A 17,040-nucleotide genomic window follows, 5' to 3' on the forward strand; every position below is an offset into this window, starting at 1 on the left:
CAAAAAAGGACTTTTTTATTATATACCAAATACCATATTCGTGTAACTTGTCTTCCAATAGATAAACAGAAAGATCTATAAATAAACATATCTCTGAACATCAAGACCACGTCTGCCATATCAAACCTCTGGCTTTGCACAACATGGAATCGACATTAGAGAAGGCAGGATCCAGTGGCAAAATGCAAAGTTACTACATAGATCCACATATAAACATGAAAGGTTATATAAAGAAAGGACTGGAGCCTTCATTGAATTAATCTTAATCAAAATGACTTTCTCACTATTCCAAAAGTTTGGGAAATTGTTTTCCTCAGTTGTATTCAAAAATTTATCTGCTGTATTTTAATTTAATTTTTAGTAATTTAAATTTCAGCCCAGTACTTTTTAATCCATGAACCCATGACTGTATGTGTAGAGGGATTCCAATTTAAGCATGTATACTACTGATTTTTGTGTTTTGAATTCAATTCCTATTGTTGTTCTTTAGTTGTACTGATGATGTCTTATGATATATAAGATGAAATATTTACATAATAAAATTATCTACTGTGGCATACATGTTATTCTATAGTTTGCAGTGTGGTTAGCTCTTGCACTTGTCTAATACATTCTATCTGTCTATCTAGGGTTAAGATCTTCAGGTTTCTTTCCTGCTATTTTTGCTTCAGACACTTGCTTTGCTAACCTTTAATTTCCCATTCTGTTTAAGTGCTGTATCCTCTTAAATTAGCTAGTCTTATTTTTGTCCTCTTAAATGTAATGTCAAGTTCCTTTCTAATTGTCTTCACTCTTATGAGTTGCATACCAAATTTGTTGCAGCAGCTGTTAAATTTCATCCAAGACTATTGCAAATTTATTTAGGAATATAATATTTCCATAAAGTAAACAATTGAGTGTAACACTTTCATTCATTAGGTGATCAATGTAGAAGACAGTTAACAGCAGATATTATGTCCAACTTTGTTTTACACCTGATTAGCGCCCAAACCTGGTGTGCTTCAAGGTCGGGCTAGATAACTGGGAGGAGACCTTCACATTGCCTTTTGGGGAATGCGAAGAACTGGCCAGGGCTTCTGACCTGATGTCCAATCCTCACCTTCCTGTCTTGCACCCTGTTGGGTATCTACCCGGATACTGAACTAACAAGGATTGGCTGGCAATTTGGGATTTAGCCAACCAAATTGTATTTTTATTGGCATAAACTATAACCCAAAATGATGGTACAATATGATGGATCATACCAGCTGGGGCATCACTGGTTAAACAAGGCCTCCATTTCTTTTGTGAGGGAACCAGGGCAAACAGCAAAAAGTCAGTTACTAAACAAACTCCAACTCAACACTATATCAAGATTGGCACCATCAATATAAAAAGCATCAATGGAAAAGAAATGGAACTAGCAGAAGAATTGGATCAGTACCGATCAACATAATAAGTGTTACTGAAACAAAGAAGACAAAAAACATTGAGATCTTTCTAGCAACAAATACAAGATGCTCTATTCAGGAAATAACAATCAGGGGAAAAGGAAGAGTAGCTATAATATTAAACACTAAATATGAAGATTATCTTCTTGAATAAGTTTTAAAAGAGGTATACCGTGAGTAGACATATCGATGCAAAAATGTCATCGACATATCTTTCAGAAAGTATTGAATTACTACAACAGGAATTTCCTTCAGACATTGTAAACGTATTTGACTTTGTAATAAATTCTGGTTATTTTTCCTTTAAAAATAAGTTGTATCAACAAATTGAAGGAACAGCAATGGGTAATCCTCTTTCTCCTGCTATCTCCAAATTCTTTATGGAACATTTTGAACAACGTATCTTTGACAATGTTTCTCCCAGACCTACTCGTTGGTTCAGATATGTCGATGACATTTTTGCTGTATGGAATGGCTCTTCGGATGAACTTCAACAATTTCTTACTAAGTTAAATGCATTTCATCCTAGGATCAAGTTTACCCTAGAAGTAGAATCAAATAAGCAGTTAGCCTTTTTAGATCTTCTTATTCTTCGTCAACCAGATGGTAACCTACATTTCTCAGTCTATAGAAAGAAGACTCATACAGGCCATTATATCCATGCTGAATCTCATCACCTTCCCAGTCAAAAGGCAGGAACTATTAAAACACTAGTTCATCGCTGCCCCACCCCCATTTTGTTCTTCAGACGATCTTTTACAGAAAGAACTACAATATATAACTTCTTCCTTTCTATCTAATGGTTATAAAAATTGCTTCATTAAAAGAACTTTGAGTAGTTTTAATGTTTTCCTCTTCAAACACAGAAGAAATAACGTGCATTACTATCCCTTATGTACAAGGCATCAGTGAACGGATAGCAAAAGTTTTAAAACCACTGAATATTTTTGTTGCCTTTCGACCGTTTAGAAAAATCTCCACCTTTCTCTTCTCCTGAGGACAAGCTTCCACATCTTGATCATCCAGCTGTCTACCAGATTCCGTGCTCTCGTAGATTATCTTATTTCGGACAAATGGGAAGATCTGCCTCTATTCGGCTAGAAGAACACCAATCTTTTATTGAATACTTTAAACCTGAAAGTCTGGACTTGCAGAACATGCCATCTTTACTAAACACAGAGTTCATTGGAGAAAGACAAGAGTTCTTCACAAAAGTCAGTTTCTCATGGAACGCCTTTATAAAGAAACATGTGAAACTACTTCATTCTCCTAACTTAAACAGATCCGACGGCACTTCTATCCCCTTTATGGGAGATAGTACTTTACAAATCAGCTAATCTTTCCTAACTTTTTATTGTATGGATTTTTTTTTTTTTTAAGGAAAGTTATTGACCTTTTTAGTTACCTTACACCAGCTACTTAGGTGGCGCTTTTTGGAATTGTCAGTTATTGTTTAATTTGAGCTTAATGTACTGAAGATGCCTGTTACACACACAGGCGAAAATTATACTATTAAATAATCTTTGTACGTGAGTTTTTTCCGTTATTAATTTTGTATCGATATCTTCTTGAATAGCAGGCAATATCAAGTAGAGTGATGCGGGCTAATATCAGAATGGGGAACTGGAATATGAGACTTATTTGGGCTTATGATCCCACAGAAGGTTCTAATAAGGAAGAAGTGGAGGAATTTTTGGAGACATTAGAGAAGGCAGCTGACACAACGAAAAAGAAAAAGTTGGTCCTTCTTGTAGATCTAAACAGCAGAGTAGGAAATGATTATCAGACATAAGAGTATAAGAATGCTTTGGGAAAATTTTGAGGAAAGAGTAAAGCTAATAATAGTGGCAAGCCTGCTAGATTTCTGCTAAGGACATGCACTTATCATGAACAACAATATATGCACAAATTCACATGGAAAGAAGATGCAAGGAATAAGAAAAGTTCTTGTTGACTATGTTATTGTTGATAGCGATGTTTTTCCACTGGTTCAGAAAACATATATAGAGGATTTGAAATAGGAAGTTATCACCATTTAGTGTAGAGCAAGATAAAATAGAACTTCATATTGAAAAGAAAGGCGTGCAAGAAAATTTTGAAATGAATCAAAGAAGAAAGCATATTGAAAGTTCATGGCAGGTAAGTCACCTTGTGCTCTGTAGAGAATATAGAGAAAAATGTAAGAAAGCAGAGCAGTGTGTAAAATTAGCTAAATAAGAGTCATGGGAAGACTTTGGTAAGAACATTGAAAATGTCAGGAAGGTGGTTAAATGTTCTGGAGGCCATTGAAAAAGCTCAGAAAAAGAGGAAAGAGTACTGTAAAAGGAATTAGAGATGATAAAAGGAACATGAAAACTGAGGATAAAGATATTCTTGATGTGTGGAGTAATTACTTCGAAAGATTGCTAAATGAAACAAACAGCAACAGCATAGTGGTAGAAAGCACTCAGAAGGAATGCCATCTGGAATATATATCTGTACTTGAAGTAGAAAATGCTATCACAAACCTGAAGTGTAGAAGGCAGCTGGAGTAGATAATATTCTATCAGAATGCTAAAATATGGAGGTATAAAAGTTTTACAGTGACTGCATTGCATAATTCAGAAGGCCTGGTCAGAGGGTTGAATTACAGATGATTGCAGTAGAGCACTCATGGTACCCATCTATAAAAAAGGGAATAAAGCTGAATTTTAGAATTACAGTAATCCCTTGATTAGTGCACCTAATGCATTCTTTAAAACAGGTTCACTAGTCGAATATAATAACCTATGGGAAAAAATAAAAATATAATTCGTTCCTCAAATTTCTTTTTTGAACCTTAATTTTTTTATAAAAGAATTAAGGTATGTCTCAGGGCCTAGTTAAAGGAAAACCATGAAGCTGAAAGACAATAAAACATATTCAGAATATAAATTTTATTATTCTACTTCTTGACAAAGAATTGAGCTAACGTAGTTTGGTGGGCATTTTGTTCCTTTTTTTCATACAACCAACGGTATGGCCTATTGCATCTTCTACTTTTCTGCAAATTTTACTGCTTCTCTCTTCATCAGGGTCAGCCTCTAAGCATTGCTGCTTAAAAACTTCGATTGTATGAAAAATATTTTCAAATTGTTTCTGTGAAATCTCTTTTAGCTGACTATCAGTGGTTAAATTTTCTTCATATTCTTCAGGATCTTCCCGCTGTGCATCTAAATTTAGCAGATTGGAATCACTGAGTTCTTCAGAATGAGATTTAATTAACTCTTGGACATTATCATTGAAGGGGAGAAAGAAATTCGTACCTTTATAGATAAAATTTCCCAGCTGTTATACAAGCAAACTAGTTACCACTTTAAAAACTACAATGATCAAAAAAGAGAAGTTAATTTTCCGACTTGTAATAATAAACAACTCATCCCAGAAGATGGATTGATTACCCTATTATCAGAATGGATTCTCCTTTTTGTGACATATGCAGAAGTGTCGAAGAGTCTCGAATATGTGGGCGTACTATAGCAGACGACATAAATTTTGCCAGTAAAAATTTGGAACATAGTATACGTAGTGTACATGGAAGTAGTAGTATGCAATCAAAAATAACTTTGTAAAATTTGAAAAATGTTTTAAATCGGTAACTAAATTATTTCATTCTGGTGAGTGATTTTTTAAAATAGTTAGCCATAAAAATGTATAGATAGAAAATTTTTAAAATCTGTAACATTTATTTTTAAGATGTATATAGGCACACTAATCGAATTTGGGTATCGAAAAAAAATGACGCACTAATCGAGAGATTGCTGTACACAGGAATTCCTCTTAGTGTTCCTGGTAAGATTTATGCAAGTATTCTTGAAAAACAGCTTAAGAAAAATTGTGAAGGATAAGTTTGGAGATGAACAAATTGGTTCAGGTTGTTAGGATCAGATTTTTGCTTTAAGACAACTACTCGAGAAATCATGGGAATATAACAAGGATCTGTATTTAAGTTTAGTAGATCTGAAAAAGGCATATGACAAGGTCTGGTAAATTGTAGCTAAGGTTGCTATTCATGTGGGTAGAATTGAGAGCGATTTCTTTTGACTCCAGGATACGTCTTTCAAGTTCATCGTAACATTTGTGAATATTAGAAGTTTGATTCCAGTCTATTTGGTGTTGGCGGCCTTCATCAGAGTTTACAGAGAACAAGACGTGGCTGGCGAGGGTGCTGGCTCGGATTCTATTATAAGAGATGTCTCTTTTGTGCTCTTCAAGACAGAGAAAGATTGATTTATCAATTTGTCCGTAATAAGGTTTACCACAACTACAAATAATTCTGTATACTCCTGGGAACTGAAGATGGTGATGTTTTTCTTTAGGCTGACTAAGGATAGATCGGAGTTTTGGTAAAGTAGAGACGCGCGTTTTAATGTTGAACTTTTTAAAAATTCTTGCCAGTTTGGGGGAGAGGGAACTAATGTAAGGTAAGGAGATGTAGTAGGCTCTGGGGGGGGGGGTAGTAGTAGAATCTTCATTGGTTTGTTGATGATGTTGAAATAGAAGTTTCTCGATGCTTTTTGGAGAGAAACCATTAATGATAAAGGTCCTTTTGAGGTAATAAGGATCTGGCTTGATGCGCAAAAGTAGATATAATGCTATATTTCTGTGGAGGGTAGTTGTGAGAGGATGCATAAAGGTATCTATCTGTATCTGTTGGTTTCCTGAAGATTGAAATTTTAATATTATCAGTACTCCTGGTTAGCTTTAAGTCTAAAAAAGAAAGACATTTGTTAACTTCTAGCTCACAGGTGAATTTGATGTGATGAAAGTTATTTAAATGATCTAAGAAAACTTTGAGGTTATCTGGGACTTGATCTCATATAAGAAAAACATCGTCAATATAATGGAGCCAGATTTTGGGTTTCAGTGTGGCTGAACAAATTGCTTTTTCTTCCAAGTCTTCGAAAAAATATGTTTGCTTGCACTGGGGAAAGCAGACTACCCATGGCAGGTAGTCCTCTTACTTCCTCCACAAGTAAGTCACCAGATTGGAAGAATACAGAGAAAAATTTACAAAACCTAAGCTATGTGTTAGTAAACTAAACAGAAGGCATAAACAAATTTTGTAAGATTATAGAAGATAAATATCAGGAAGGTGGGAAAATGTTCTGAAAGATATAAAAAAAAGCCTTAGAAATGGAGGAAAGAGTACTGTAAAAGGAATCGGAATAAAAAGGATGACATAACTGAAGACATTCTGAATGATTGAGTAATTACTTTTAAATATTATTAGAGTGACAAAAACAGTAATAGAACAGTGGAATAAAATCTTGAAGAAGAATGCAATCAGGGGTATATATCAGTACTTGAAGAGTGTAAAAGAAATTGTGGAAGAACAAGCTGGATTTAGACCAAATTAGCAGTTGTTAAGACTGAATTTTTACTTTGTGACAAACTGTTTAGAAACCATGAGAATCTAATGGATTTTATGATCTAGAAATGAATAGAATATAGTGCCAAGAGAAAGATTGTTCAAAATGCTACAGTTATGTGGAATAAATGGGACATTTATTCCATAAATGTGAAGAAGGTAGAAAAAAGGACTATGTCTAGTTTTATGAGAAACTACAAAAACAGTTAAATAAATGTAATAAAAATTACTGTACATTAATGGCAGAACTCTAGCATTAGCTAGAGTTGGAAAGAATCCAATCCCAAAGATCAGGAAAATATGGAGAACTTTGCATGAATAACAATGGCCAAGATCTGTTAGACTTCTGTATTTTCAATACTTTTAAAATAATTAATACTTTTTTTTTTCAAAAGAAAAAAATAAGATAAATAATATACTTGGTACGACAGAGGAACAAGATCTATAATTGATTATATCATTACTAATCAGAAACTAGTTCCACTTGGAAGAGATGTACGTGTTTAGAGGAAATAAAATTTTTTCAAATCATTACTTAGTAGTTTCTAAAATAGAAATACTAACAAAATGGAGGAAGGAAGTAAATAAAAAACGCAAGAAATAGAATAAGTATATCTATTACAAGAAGAAAGCATTAGAATGCCATATCAGTGACAATTAACAGATTATCTAAAATAAACCAAAATCAATGAAGAAGAATGGAAAACTTTAATAAAGATAATTCATAAAGCAGCCTCTGAAGTACTTGGAAAGAAAAATGAAATATTAAAAAGAAAAACATTAAAACTTTGGAACACAGATATAGAAAATGCAATAAAAGAAAAACAAATGACATACAAATTGTTTCTTAAAAAACATATAAAGGAAACAGAAGAAATACATAGTGCAAAAAAAAAAAAAAAGTGCTGAATAACTACAACAATATATGTTATAGAGTAAACAGGTTTATTAACAAAGAAATATATGTTTACATATGTGCATCCACAATGTAGGTAGAATCTTGGCTGAATAGATTACATGCCCGAAATCAGCACCTTATCTTTCAAGATAGGTTTGCTGAATAAAGCATTAACAACGGTAGATTACATGCTTGAAATCAACACCTTGTCTTTCAAGACAGGTTTCATAGTGCATGCAAAGGTTCTCTGTCATCTTGGAGAACAAGGGTTGAGACATCTACTGCTGGGCATATTGTGTAATTTTGTCTCTTAGTTCATCAAGGTTTGAAAGCAGGTCATGATGGAATATTCATTCCTTCAACATACCCCAAAAGGAATTCTCAGTACAGTTTGCTTTTTTTCTTTGCGCCATATCATACAAAAACAAAAAGAATTCTCCTGATGTGAGATCAGGAGAATGTGAAGGGTACAGGAATTCTTTGAACCTCGAAATGAGCCTCCTGGGGAAGTGTTCTGATAAATAGGCTCTAGAACCACATTGATGTGTGACAGGTGGCTTCCTCCTGTTGGAATAGCTATGTACGAAATTGAGCATTTTTTGCACAACACATCCTATGGAAATCCTAGTTAAACGGAATCAACACATTTTTGATGTAGCGTTTGCTATTCAAGGTCATTTTACATCACTATCTTCGATGAAGTAGGGGCCCATTTATGCCATGGCTGGAATCTCTGTAGTGACTGTCTCAATATCCGAAGTTTAACTGCTGTTGGGCATTAACTGTGTTTTGGATACTGTAACACTTGCTCCAGCACACACAGTGATTCTCATTTGTGTTAACAGTTCTTGGTCTCCCCAAATGCCCTTTGCATTGCTGCAGAACACTCCTGGTAACTTCAGAGCCTCTCAATTAAGGCGATGATGACACTATTGCTTGGGGCATGCTTACAGAAGTGAACAAACTGATCACAAACATGTCATAGGCTTGGACCATTTGCTCTACCAACTTCATATGAATGAAAACAATGCTCAACAACAAGCATCTTTTCTTCCAACATCAATAACATTGCTACAGCTAATTGTAATGGCATAGATTCTGGGCATGCTCTTCTATTAATATGCATGCAATTGAATGGAATATTTCACAGCATGTTTACTGAAGAGAGTGTCGAAGTTCAGTACGGTTTGTTTTTTTTTGTGCCATATCATACAAAAACAAAGAAAGATAGCTAAAACCATAATACAGAAAGCTCATCAAGATTCTTGGGACAAATTTATTAACCAAATAGAAGAAGACATACATGGAAGACAAATCATCATCATCATCAAATTCCTGCCATGTACCCTCATGGGGTGTACAGGATATGATAGTACTACATGAAAAATTTACATCATTACTAACTTCCTATCTACAATATTCCTCCAAATCAGTCTATTACTTGTCAAGACTTCAACATTATCGGATCTTATATTTCTATCTTCTAAGGCACTTTTTACTGTATCAACCCACCTATATCTTGGTCTTCCTCTGGGTCTTTTTCCTGCCAAGTTAGCTCTTTTGCTAATCTTTCCTTGCCCATTCTGTTTAAGTGACCATATCACCTGAGATTAGCTCTGTTAATGCATTCCTGGATGCGTACAATTTGAGTTCTTTCCTAATATGCTCGATTTTAATATGATATTGCCATTGATGCCATCTGTTCATGTCCCTAATCTTTCTCAGGACTCTCATATCTGCAGTCTTTAGTCAAGTGTTTTATTTCTGACCCAGCTCTCAGATCCATAAATTAAAATTGGTTTGAATACTGTCTTGTATACAGCTAATTTAGTGTTTTGACTAAATTCTCTCATATTCCATATAAATTTATTCAGTTGACTTCCTACCATACCAGCTTTGTTGATTATGTTGTCTATTTCCATATTTAATTTACCGTCACTAAAAATTGTGCCTAAGAAGCTGAAATGTTTCACTTGTTCTATAGGTTTTCTATTCATAATGCAGTTGATATTTTCAATGTTTCTGCTTATTTTCATTATCTTTGTCTTGATATTGCTGACCTTCATACTGTATCTATTTCAACAGGGAAGACAAAACATAGCCTACTGAATATTAAGGAAATTAAACAATGAAGAGATACAGCACAAATCAACATAATAGAAGAGAAAGAATGGATAGAACATAAGAATTTATGGTATAACCCAAATTAATAACAGAAAACAATAATGAAGAAACCAGTACTGATGAACCAATTAGATTAGAAGAACTAAAGAAACTATAGAGGTATCAAAAAATAGAAAATCAACTGGATTAGATAGCATAAATACAAAGCTTTGGAAATATAGTGGAGAATATTTTCATCACAGATTCTTAAAATTGATAATTAACTGTTGGAGAAAATGTGAGGTTCGTTCCATCAGATTGGTCAAAAGTTAAGATTATATCTATATTTAAGAAAGGAGATGGAGACAATTGTAGAAATTACAGAGGAATCAATCTGTTAAATACAGGTTACAAAATTTACAGTAAAATCCTGAATAAAAGACTTAGAAATATTGCAAACAATATTTCTCAGAAGAACAAAGTGGTTTCAGACGTGGAAGATCATATATAGACAGTATTTATGTGTTAAAACCAATTATCAAAAAAAAGACAAGAATTTAATTTAGAGACTCATCTGTCCTTTCTAGATTATGAGAAAGATTTTGATAAAATACAAAGAGAAAAATTATGGAATATAATGGGAAAAAAAATAAGGATATCCATTATGTTCTGTACAAGCTTTACACAGTTTATATAAAGATACAAAAATACAGTTAGGTAATAAATTAACAGAAAAGATTGAAATAAATGAAGATCTTAGACAGGAATGTTGTTTACCCTCATCTTTATTCAAAATATATATTGATCAGATTATTAAAATATGGAAAACAACAATAAAACAAGGTATCTGGTTAATCAGAAGAACTGTTATCAATAGAATGCTGTGTGCAAATGATCAGTGAAGATAACCTTCAAAAATCAGCATATGGATTAAATAAAATAAGCTAACAATAATATGCTATTTAAAGTCAAGATCATGTAAGATCAAAAATAGTCATAGAAAATAAAATAATAGAACAAATGACACAGTTTAACACACAGTTAATTATTTAGGCTGCATAATAACATATCTAAAACATATAAAGATATAGATGAAAAAATAAAGAAATTTCAGAAAATGTGTATAACAATTATAAATTAAAGATGCCAAGAAATTCTTGGTTTCATCCTTTATCCAAGTGTAAGCAAAGAAAGGTAATTTCATGACTCGCTGCTTGTATATAGAGGCTAATGACTTCACATCAATTGCTTTAGTATCCCATAATGCAAGGCACATTCTTATGGACATGTGTAATGTTATGCATTATAGGAAGGCCACTATCCACACCAGTTTACCTTTATGAAGTAATGGTCACTCACACACTGTTGTATGATTAAGAAACATGGACTGTTAAAAAGAAAGATGAAAGTAAAAATACAAGCTATAGAAATGAGATTTTTAAGAGCAATTAAAGGATGCACAATGGACCATATAAAAAATGAAGACCTCAGAAGAGAGCCAGATATTTACAAAGATGAAGAAATATGGACAGAAATAGAAAGAGCATCTATTTAGGATGTAAATATATTGGCTTCCAAAATAGGTGGATAAATATAGGCCAAAAGGAAATGGGGAGAGAGAGGAAGACAAGCTCCAAGTTTGGAAAGATCGGTGAAGCAGGAGAACAGGCAAATGCCTAATCCTTGAAGAGAAGCAGCAGCATGAGACATTATACATAGCCTACATTTAAGTTGTACATTAGCAGGGTTTTTTATTATTATTATTATTTATTTATTTATTTTTTATCCCACACATAAGAGGCACAAGAACCTATGGCACATTGGTGCTGTGTGTGAGGTGCAGATAAGGATTGCAAAAGAAGAAATCTGATAATTTTCTTTAAGTGCTGGAGATTGAAGTTGTTGGGAAACCCATTATGATGAAGGCTGTTCCAGTGGACACAGAAGGATTAAATGAGGAAGAGGAGAAACAGGTTTGATTTGTTTGCATTTGTACTGAAGAGGGATGTTGAGCAGCTGCTGCTCTTGTTCTAACAGTCCCAACAGTAAGAAGAGAAATGATGTTTGCCAATTCACTGAAGCAGTGACCATTGAAGTACCTGTAGAAGAGACAGCTGAAATATTGCATCTATGAGATAGAGGTTGAAGTGAGACTGTGAGGGAAAGGTCATCTATGAATGAAATAGCCCTCCTCTGATCATCATTAATAATTTTTAGGGAGGTTGAGGTGTGCCATCCCAATTGTGTGAACATCATTCTAAGAATTGGTGGATTTGGATTTATATATTCTTGTGTAGAGGCTTAAGTGCTGTGAGGACATTATGTTGGAGGTTTAATGGATTTTTTACAACACTCAAAAAGAATTAAAATAGAATTTAATACTTCCTATATTTCGTCCTAGTCACTAGGACATCTACGGGGATTACAAAGACAATTAATGTAACATGCACACAAAAACTTACAATACTGAGCCCAACCACGTGGGTGACACTAAAGTCCTATCTAGGTGGAGCGCCCTCTAAGGGCAGTTGTAGGTGGCCTAGAATGTAAGGTGGGACCTCTGGTGATGACCGTTTCCCAAATCTTCGCAAGCTTAATACAACCGTATTTGTTAAGATTTGGTTGGTTTTTGAGAGCTGCTGCTGCTTCTAAGAAAAGTCTCTCTTTCTTGAATTTGCTGTGGTGGAGCATGGTGGTTTTCTTCCATGATACTCTGTGGGTAGTGTCCAAAACATGGTCAGCCAAGCCTGAATGGCCATAGTTGTGTTTAACGATGTACGACTTGTGTTCCTCTAGGCGGATGGATGCTGATCTGCCTGTCTGTCCAAAGTATGCAAGCTTACAGGAACAGGGTACTTTGTAAACTCCAGGCTGAGAGAGAGGAGGGAGCTGATCTTTCGTAGAACGGATAAGGCTAGCCAATTTGCGGTAGGGCTTATATGCTGTGTGTAGGTTATACTTTTTTAGTATCTTGGCTATTTTTTCCGAAGTGCCACGGATGTAGGGTATGGTGATGGCATTTTTAAATTCTTGTTGACGAGAGGGATGGGGAATGGGGGAGGAATTGATTATTTTTTTGATGCTGTGTTCGCTGTAGCCATTGGAGAGGAAAGTTCTGTGTATGTGGTTAAGCTCTGTAGTGAGGGCGGTTCCACTGGAACAAAGATTGTGTGCTCTCTTGGTAAGGGTTTTAATGATGCCATATTGTTGTGAGGGGTGGTGGTGGGAGAGTTTGTGAATGTATCTGCCTGTGTGTGTGTGGGTTTTCTGTATACAGTGAAGGCAAGTGTATCATTAGGCAGGCGCGTGACTAAGGTGTCTAGGAAGGGTAAACAATTGTTCTTTTCCTTTTCCATAGTAAACTGGATTCTTGGATGTAGGCTATTGAGATGACCAAGGAAGGAATCTAATGTGTCTGGGCCATGAGGCCAAATAGAGAACACATCATCTACATATCTTAGCCAGATAGAAGGTTTGAGTGGGGCTGAGTCTATGGCTCGTTTTTCGAAATCTTCCATCCACCCCTCACAACAATATGGCATCATTAAAACCCTTACCAAGAGAGCACACAATCTTTGTTCCAGTGGAACCGCCCTCACTACAGAGCTTAACCACATACACAGAACTTTCCTCTCCAATGGCTACAGCGAACACAGCATCAAAAAAATAATCAATTCCTCCCCCATTCCCCATCCCTCTCGTCAACAAGAATTTAAAAATGCCATCACCATACCCTACATCTGTGGCACTTCGGAAAAAATAGCCAAGATACTAAAAAAGTATAACCTACACACAGCATATAAGCCCTACCGCAAATTGGCTAGCCTTATCCGTTCTACGAAAGATCAGCTTCCTCCTCTCTCTCAGCCTGGAGTTTACAAAGTACCCTGTTCCTGTAAGCTTGCGTACTTTGGACAGACAGGCAGATCAGCATCCATCCGCCTAGAGGAACACAAGTCGTACATCGTTAAACACAACTATGGCCATTCAGGCTTGGCTGACCATGTTTTGGACACTACCCACAGAGTATCATGGAAGAAAACCACCATGCTCCACCACAGCAAATTCAAGAAAGAGAGACTTTTCTTAGAAGCAGCAGCAGCTCTCAAAAACCAACCAAATCTTAACAAATACGGTTGTATTAAGCTTCCGAAGATTTGGGAAACGGTCATCACCAGAGGTCCCACCTTACATTCCAGGCCACCTACAACTGCCCTTAGAGGGCGCTCCACCTAGATAGGACTTTAGTGTCACCCACGTGGTTGGGCTTAGTATTGTAAGTTTTTGTGTGCATGTTACATTAATTGTCTTTGTAATCCCCGTAGATGTCCTAGTGACTAGGACGAAATATAGGAAGTATTAAATTCTATTTTAATTCTTTTTGAGTGTTGTAAAAAATCCATTAAACCTCCAACATAATTGGATTTATATAGTAGATGGGTGGGTGTAAAATAGCTTATTGAGTAGAAAAGAATGCCAAGTTTTTTAAAGGCTAAGGAAGTTATTGACATGTGTTTATGCCAGGAGAGACTGGAGGTAAATATCAGCTCAGGGGAAGAGATCTGATCCTGAGTGCTGACGTATATATTGCTGAGGATAAAGGAAAGTGAGCTAAGATTCCTTTTAAGAGAGAAAAGTGAGGACTGCATTTTGGTGGCATTGAAAGTGACCAGGTTATCCTTGCCCCATGAAGGATGTGAAGGATGATATATAGATCAGTCTTTAAGCACTGGTTGCAGATGATCTTGATGCTTGGGATATCTGAGAGCTACATGGTTTGTCAAAAGAATAGGATAAATGGAGTGTGCTATTGTCAGTAGAGCTGTGAAGGATTGGTATTGATGGAGAATGGGTCATTTGTGTATAAGCGAAAGTGGGTGGATGATAGAATATAACCCTGAAGCACTCCTGAATTGGTTACAAAGCTCTAGGACAGGATGGCATCCAACATAACACGTAGTGGTGAACCAGCAGGTAAGCTGACTATCCAGTTAGGAGGTGGCAGGTAGATCGAAGAACAGCAGTTTGTAAAGCAGGCCTTGATGCCAGACACAACTGAAAGACAGAAAATGTCAAGAGTGACAGTGCATGTCTAAACCTTCCTCTCGCACTTGTCCAGTGTTGAGTGATGTAGTCTGTGTAGTGGCAAAATTTGACAAAACAAAATTGTCTGTAGTACATAAAAACCAAAATTGTCATAAACTAGTATATAACTTTTGACACTTATTGGATTTTTTACAGATATTTTAGCTCTGTAGAGCTTTTTTGAAATATGTTGTCAGCACAGATTTTTTTAGAAAATTATAGAAATAATGACATTTCATGTACAACTTCATTGAGAAATTTTGCCAATGAATGGTTCCGATTATTAAAAAAATCACCAAAAAGTGATTTGTTTGCATTCTTATTGTTTACATACAATAAGATACAGTACAGTACCTGTAAAGCCAATTTGGTCACAAGCACACATTGTATTACAGTAATTTCAGTTTGGGAGTTCTAGACTTTTTTTTAATATAACTGGATCATTCATTAGCAAAATTTCTCAGTGGTTCAAAGTGATAATCATAATTCCTCTCTTGCTTATGTTTATATTTAATGAATTTCATATATTAAAATTTGGAATAATTTTAGTTTTCATGAGACCATTTTAATGGGAAAATTAAGCAAACAATAATTATGTCAGTGCATATGTCATAAATAACTCTAGGCTCAGTTCTCTATGAGTTCCACCTATGAATGATTATTAATATTGCACTGCAATATTAATAATCTGGCTTTTTATTACCAGGGGGTAATAAAATGTTTATTACCAGGGGGTAATAAACATCCATGAGAAAGAGATGATATTCACTCAGCTAAACAAGCTGGGAAATGTGACAGTGTAGTGTGCCTTTATTATTTCTGTGTGTGTGTGTGTGTGTGTGTGTGTGTGTGTGTGTGTGTGAAAGCAGCATAAATTCTAAAGAGCTTAACTTTTTTGTGTGTGTTTTTTAGTTATGATACTTGTATAGTCACAGAACTCTTCGTGGGTTGCAGCTTAAGTAAACAGTGATCTGTTAATTATCCAGTTAGGAAATTTATGTACATGCTTTTAACTTGATGTCTAGTTATATTGTGCTTTTTCAACTCATTTGGCATGTTAACTCTTCAAGGACCAGCTGCTTTTATATTTAAATGGCTAAAAAAATAAAAATAATTACCTTAGGGAACTTAGCAAACTGGAAATTGAAATATATAATGATTTTTTTCTGAAGCTTGAATTGTCATTAAAGTATATTAATCTTCAATCAGAAATGTTTAAATTTTTGTTTTAAAAAAGTTCTTTTATTTAGGTGTTTAATAAAGAATACATCAATCTCCTTCTGACTGGTTATTTCTTCTTTTTGGGAATATTTGCACTTGTGCACATTCTCAAGTAAGTTTTTTCATGTTACATTTGTATATTCTTTGTACATATGAGAGCCAATACAAAAATAATATTTCTTTTTTTTTTTTCCCAGAAAATATATCAATACAGTGAAATTTGCAAACAAGATTCATTCATCTTTCTCAAACATGGAATTTCCCCACAGTTTCTGGAGCATATTGTACACACAGTACATTTCACTTCATTATCATCTGATACAATGATGTAAAACAGTGTGGGATGCACTTTAGACAGATAAAACATGGAAAAGTCTACAATTAATGGTCTTTTACGAACTTCTGGATTGTTGCTTGGTTTTATGATTACAATGGTGAACCTTGGTTTTGTCATTTGTGTTAATGTGAGAAAAAAATCCTGATTTCTTGTAGTGCTAGAAAAGTTCCATACAGATGAATTTTGAGATTTTGTTTTCTTTGATATCATTTCTTTATGAATTCACTATGCACAAAATTTTGAATGCAGCAATTGGGGAAAATGCTTGTGACTAATGGTTTTTTCAGTCCCAGCAGCATTGTACAGTTGTATGTTGTTGTCTTTGATAGTGTGAGGTGGAATCTAACATGATCAATTACATAATGGGGTGTTGTTACAGACCTGATGGATTGGTTGCTAGCGACGAAGAAATGCATCACCAAATAGAAAAGATGAGTGCAAAAAATTAATCATAATGGGAGACTTTAATTATCCAAATATTGATTGGGTAGCAGTAGAATCTCATGAGAAGAATGAAAATGCATTTATTGAGCTGTTGTTGCAGGGGGTTATAAACTAAGAAGGGGGTTATAAACAA

At 34.9% G+C, this 17,040-nt stretch overlaps 1 protein-coding gene across 1 annotated transcript in view; it reads left to right on the top strand.

The window, feature by feature from the left end:
• The window catches only part of LOC150095367 (signal peptide peptidase), a 214,708-nt gene that overhangs the window by 31,256 nt on the left and 166,412 nt on the right, over positions 1-17,040 (top strand). Inside the window, exon 3 of the mRNA XM_090409987.1 lies at positions 16,156-16,238. Coding sequence (XP_090266113.1) covers positions 16,156-16,238 — 83 coding nt within the window. The remainder of the gene's footprint in view (positions 1-16,155; positions 16,239-17,040) is intronic.

Source organism: Typopeltis vanoorti, chromosome 20 (assembly GCF_054136105.1).
Source record: "Typopeltis vanoorti isolate ZY-2024b chromosome 20, IOZ_Tvanoo_1.0, whole genome shotgun sequence".
Lineage (NCBI taxonomy): Eukaryota > Metazoa > Arthropoda > Arachnida > Uropygi > Thelyphonidae > Typopeltis > Typopeltis vanoorti.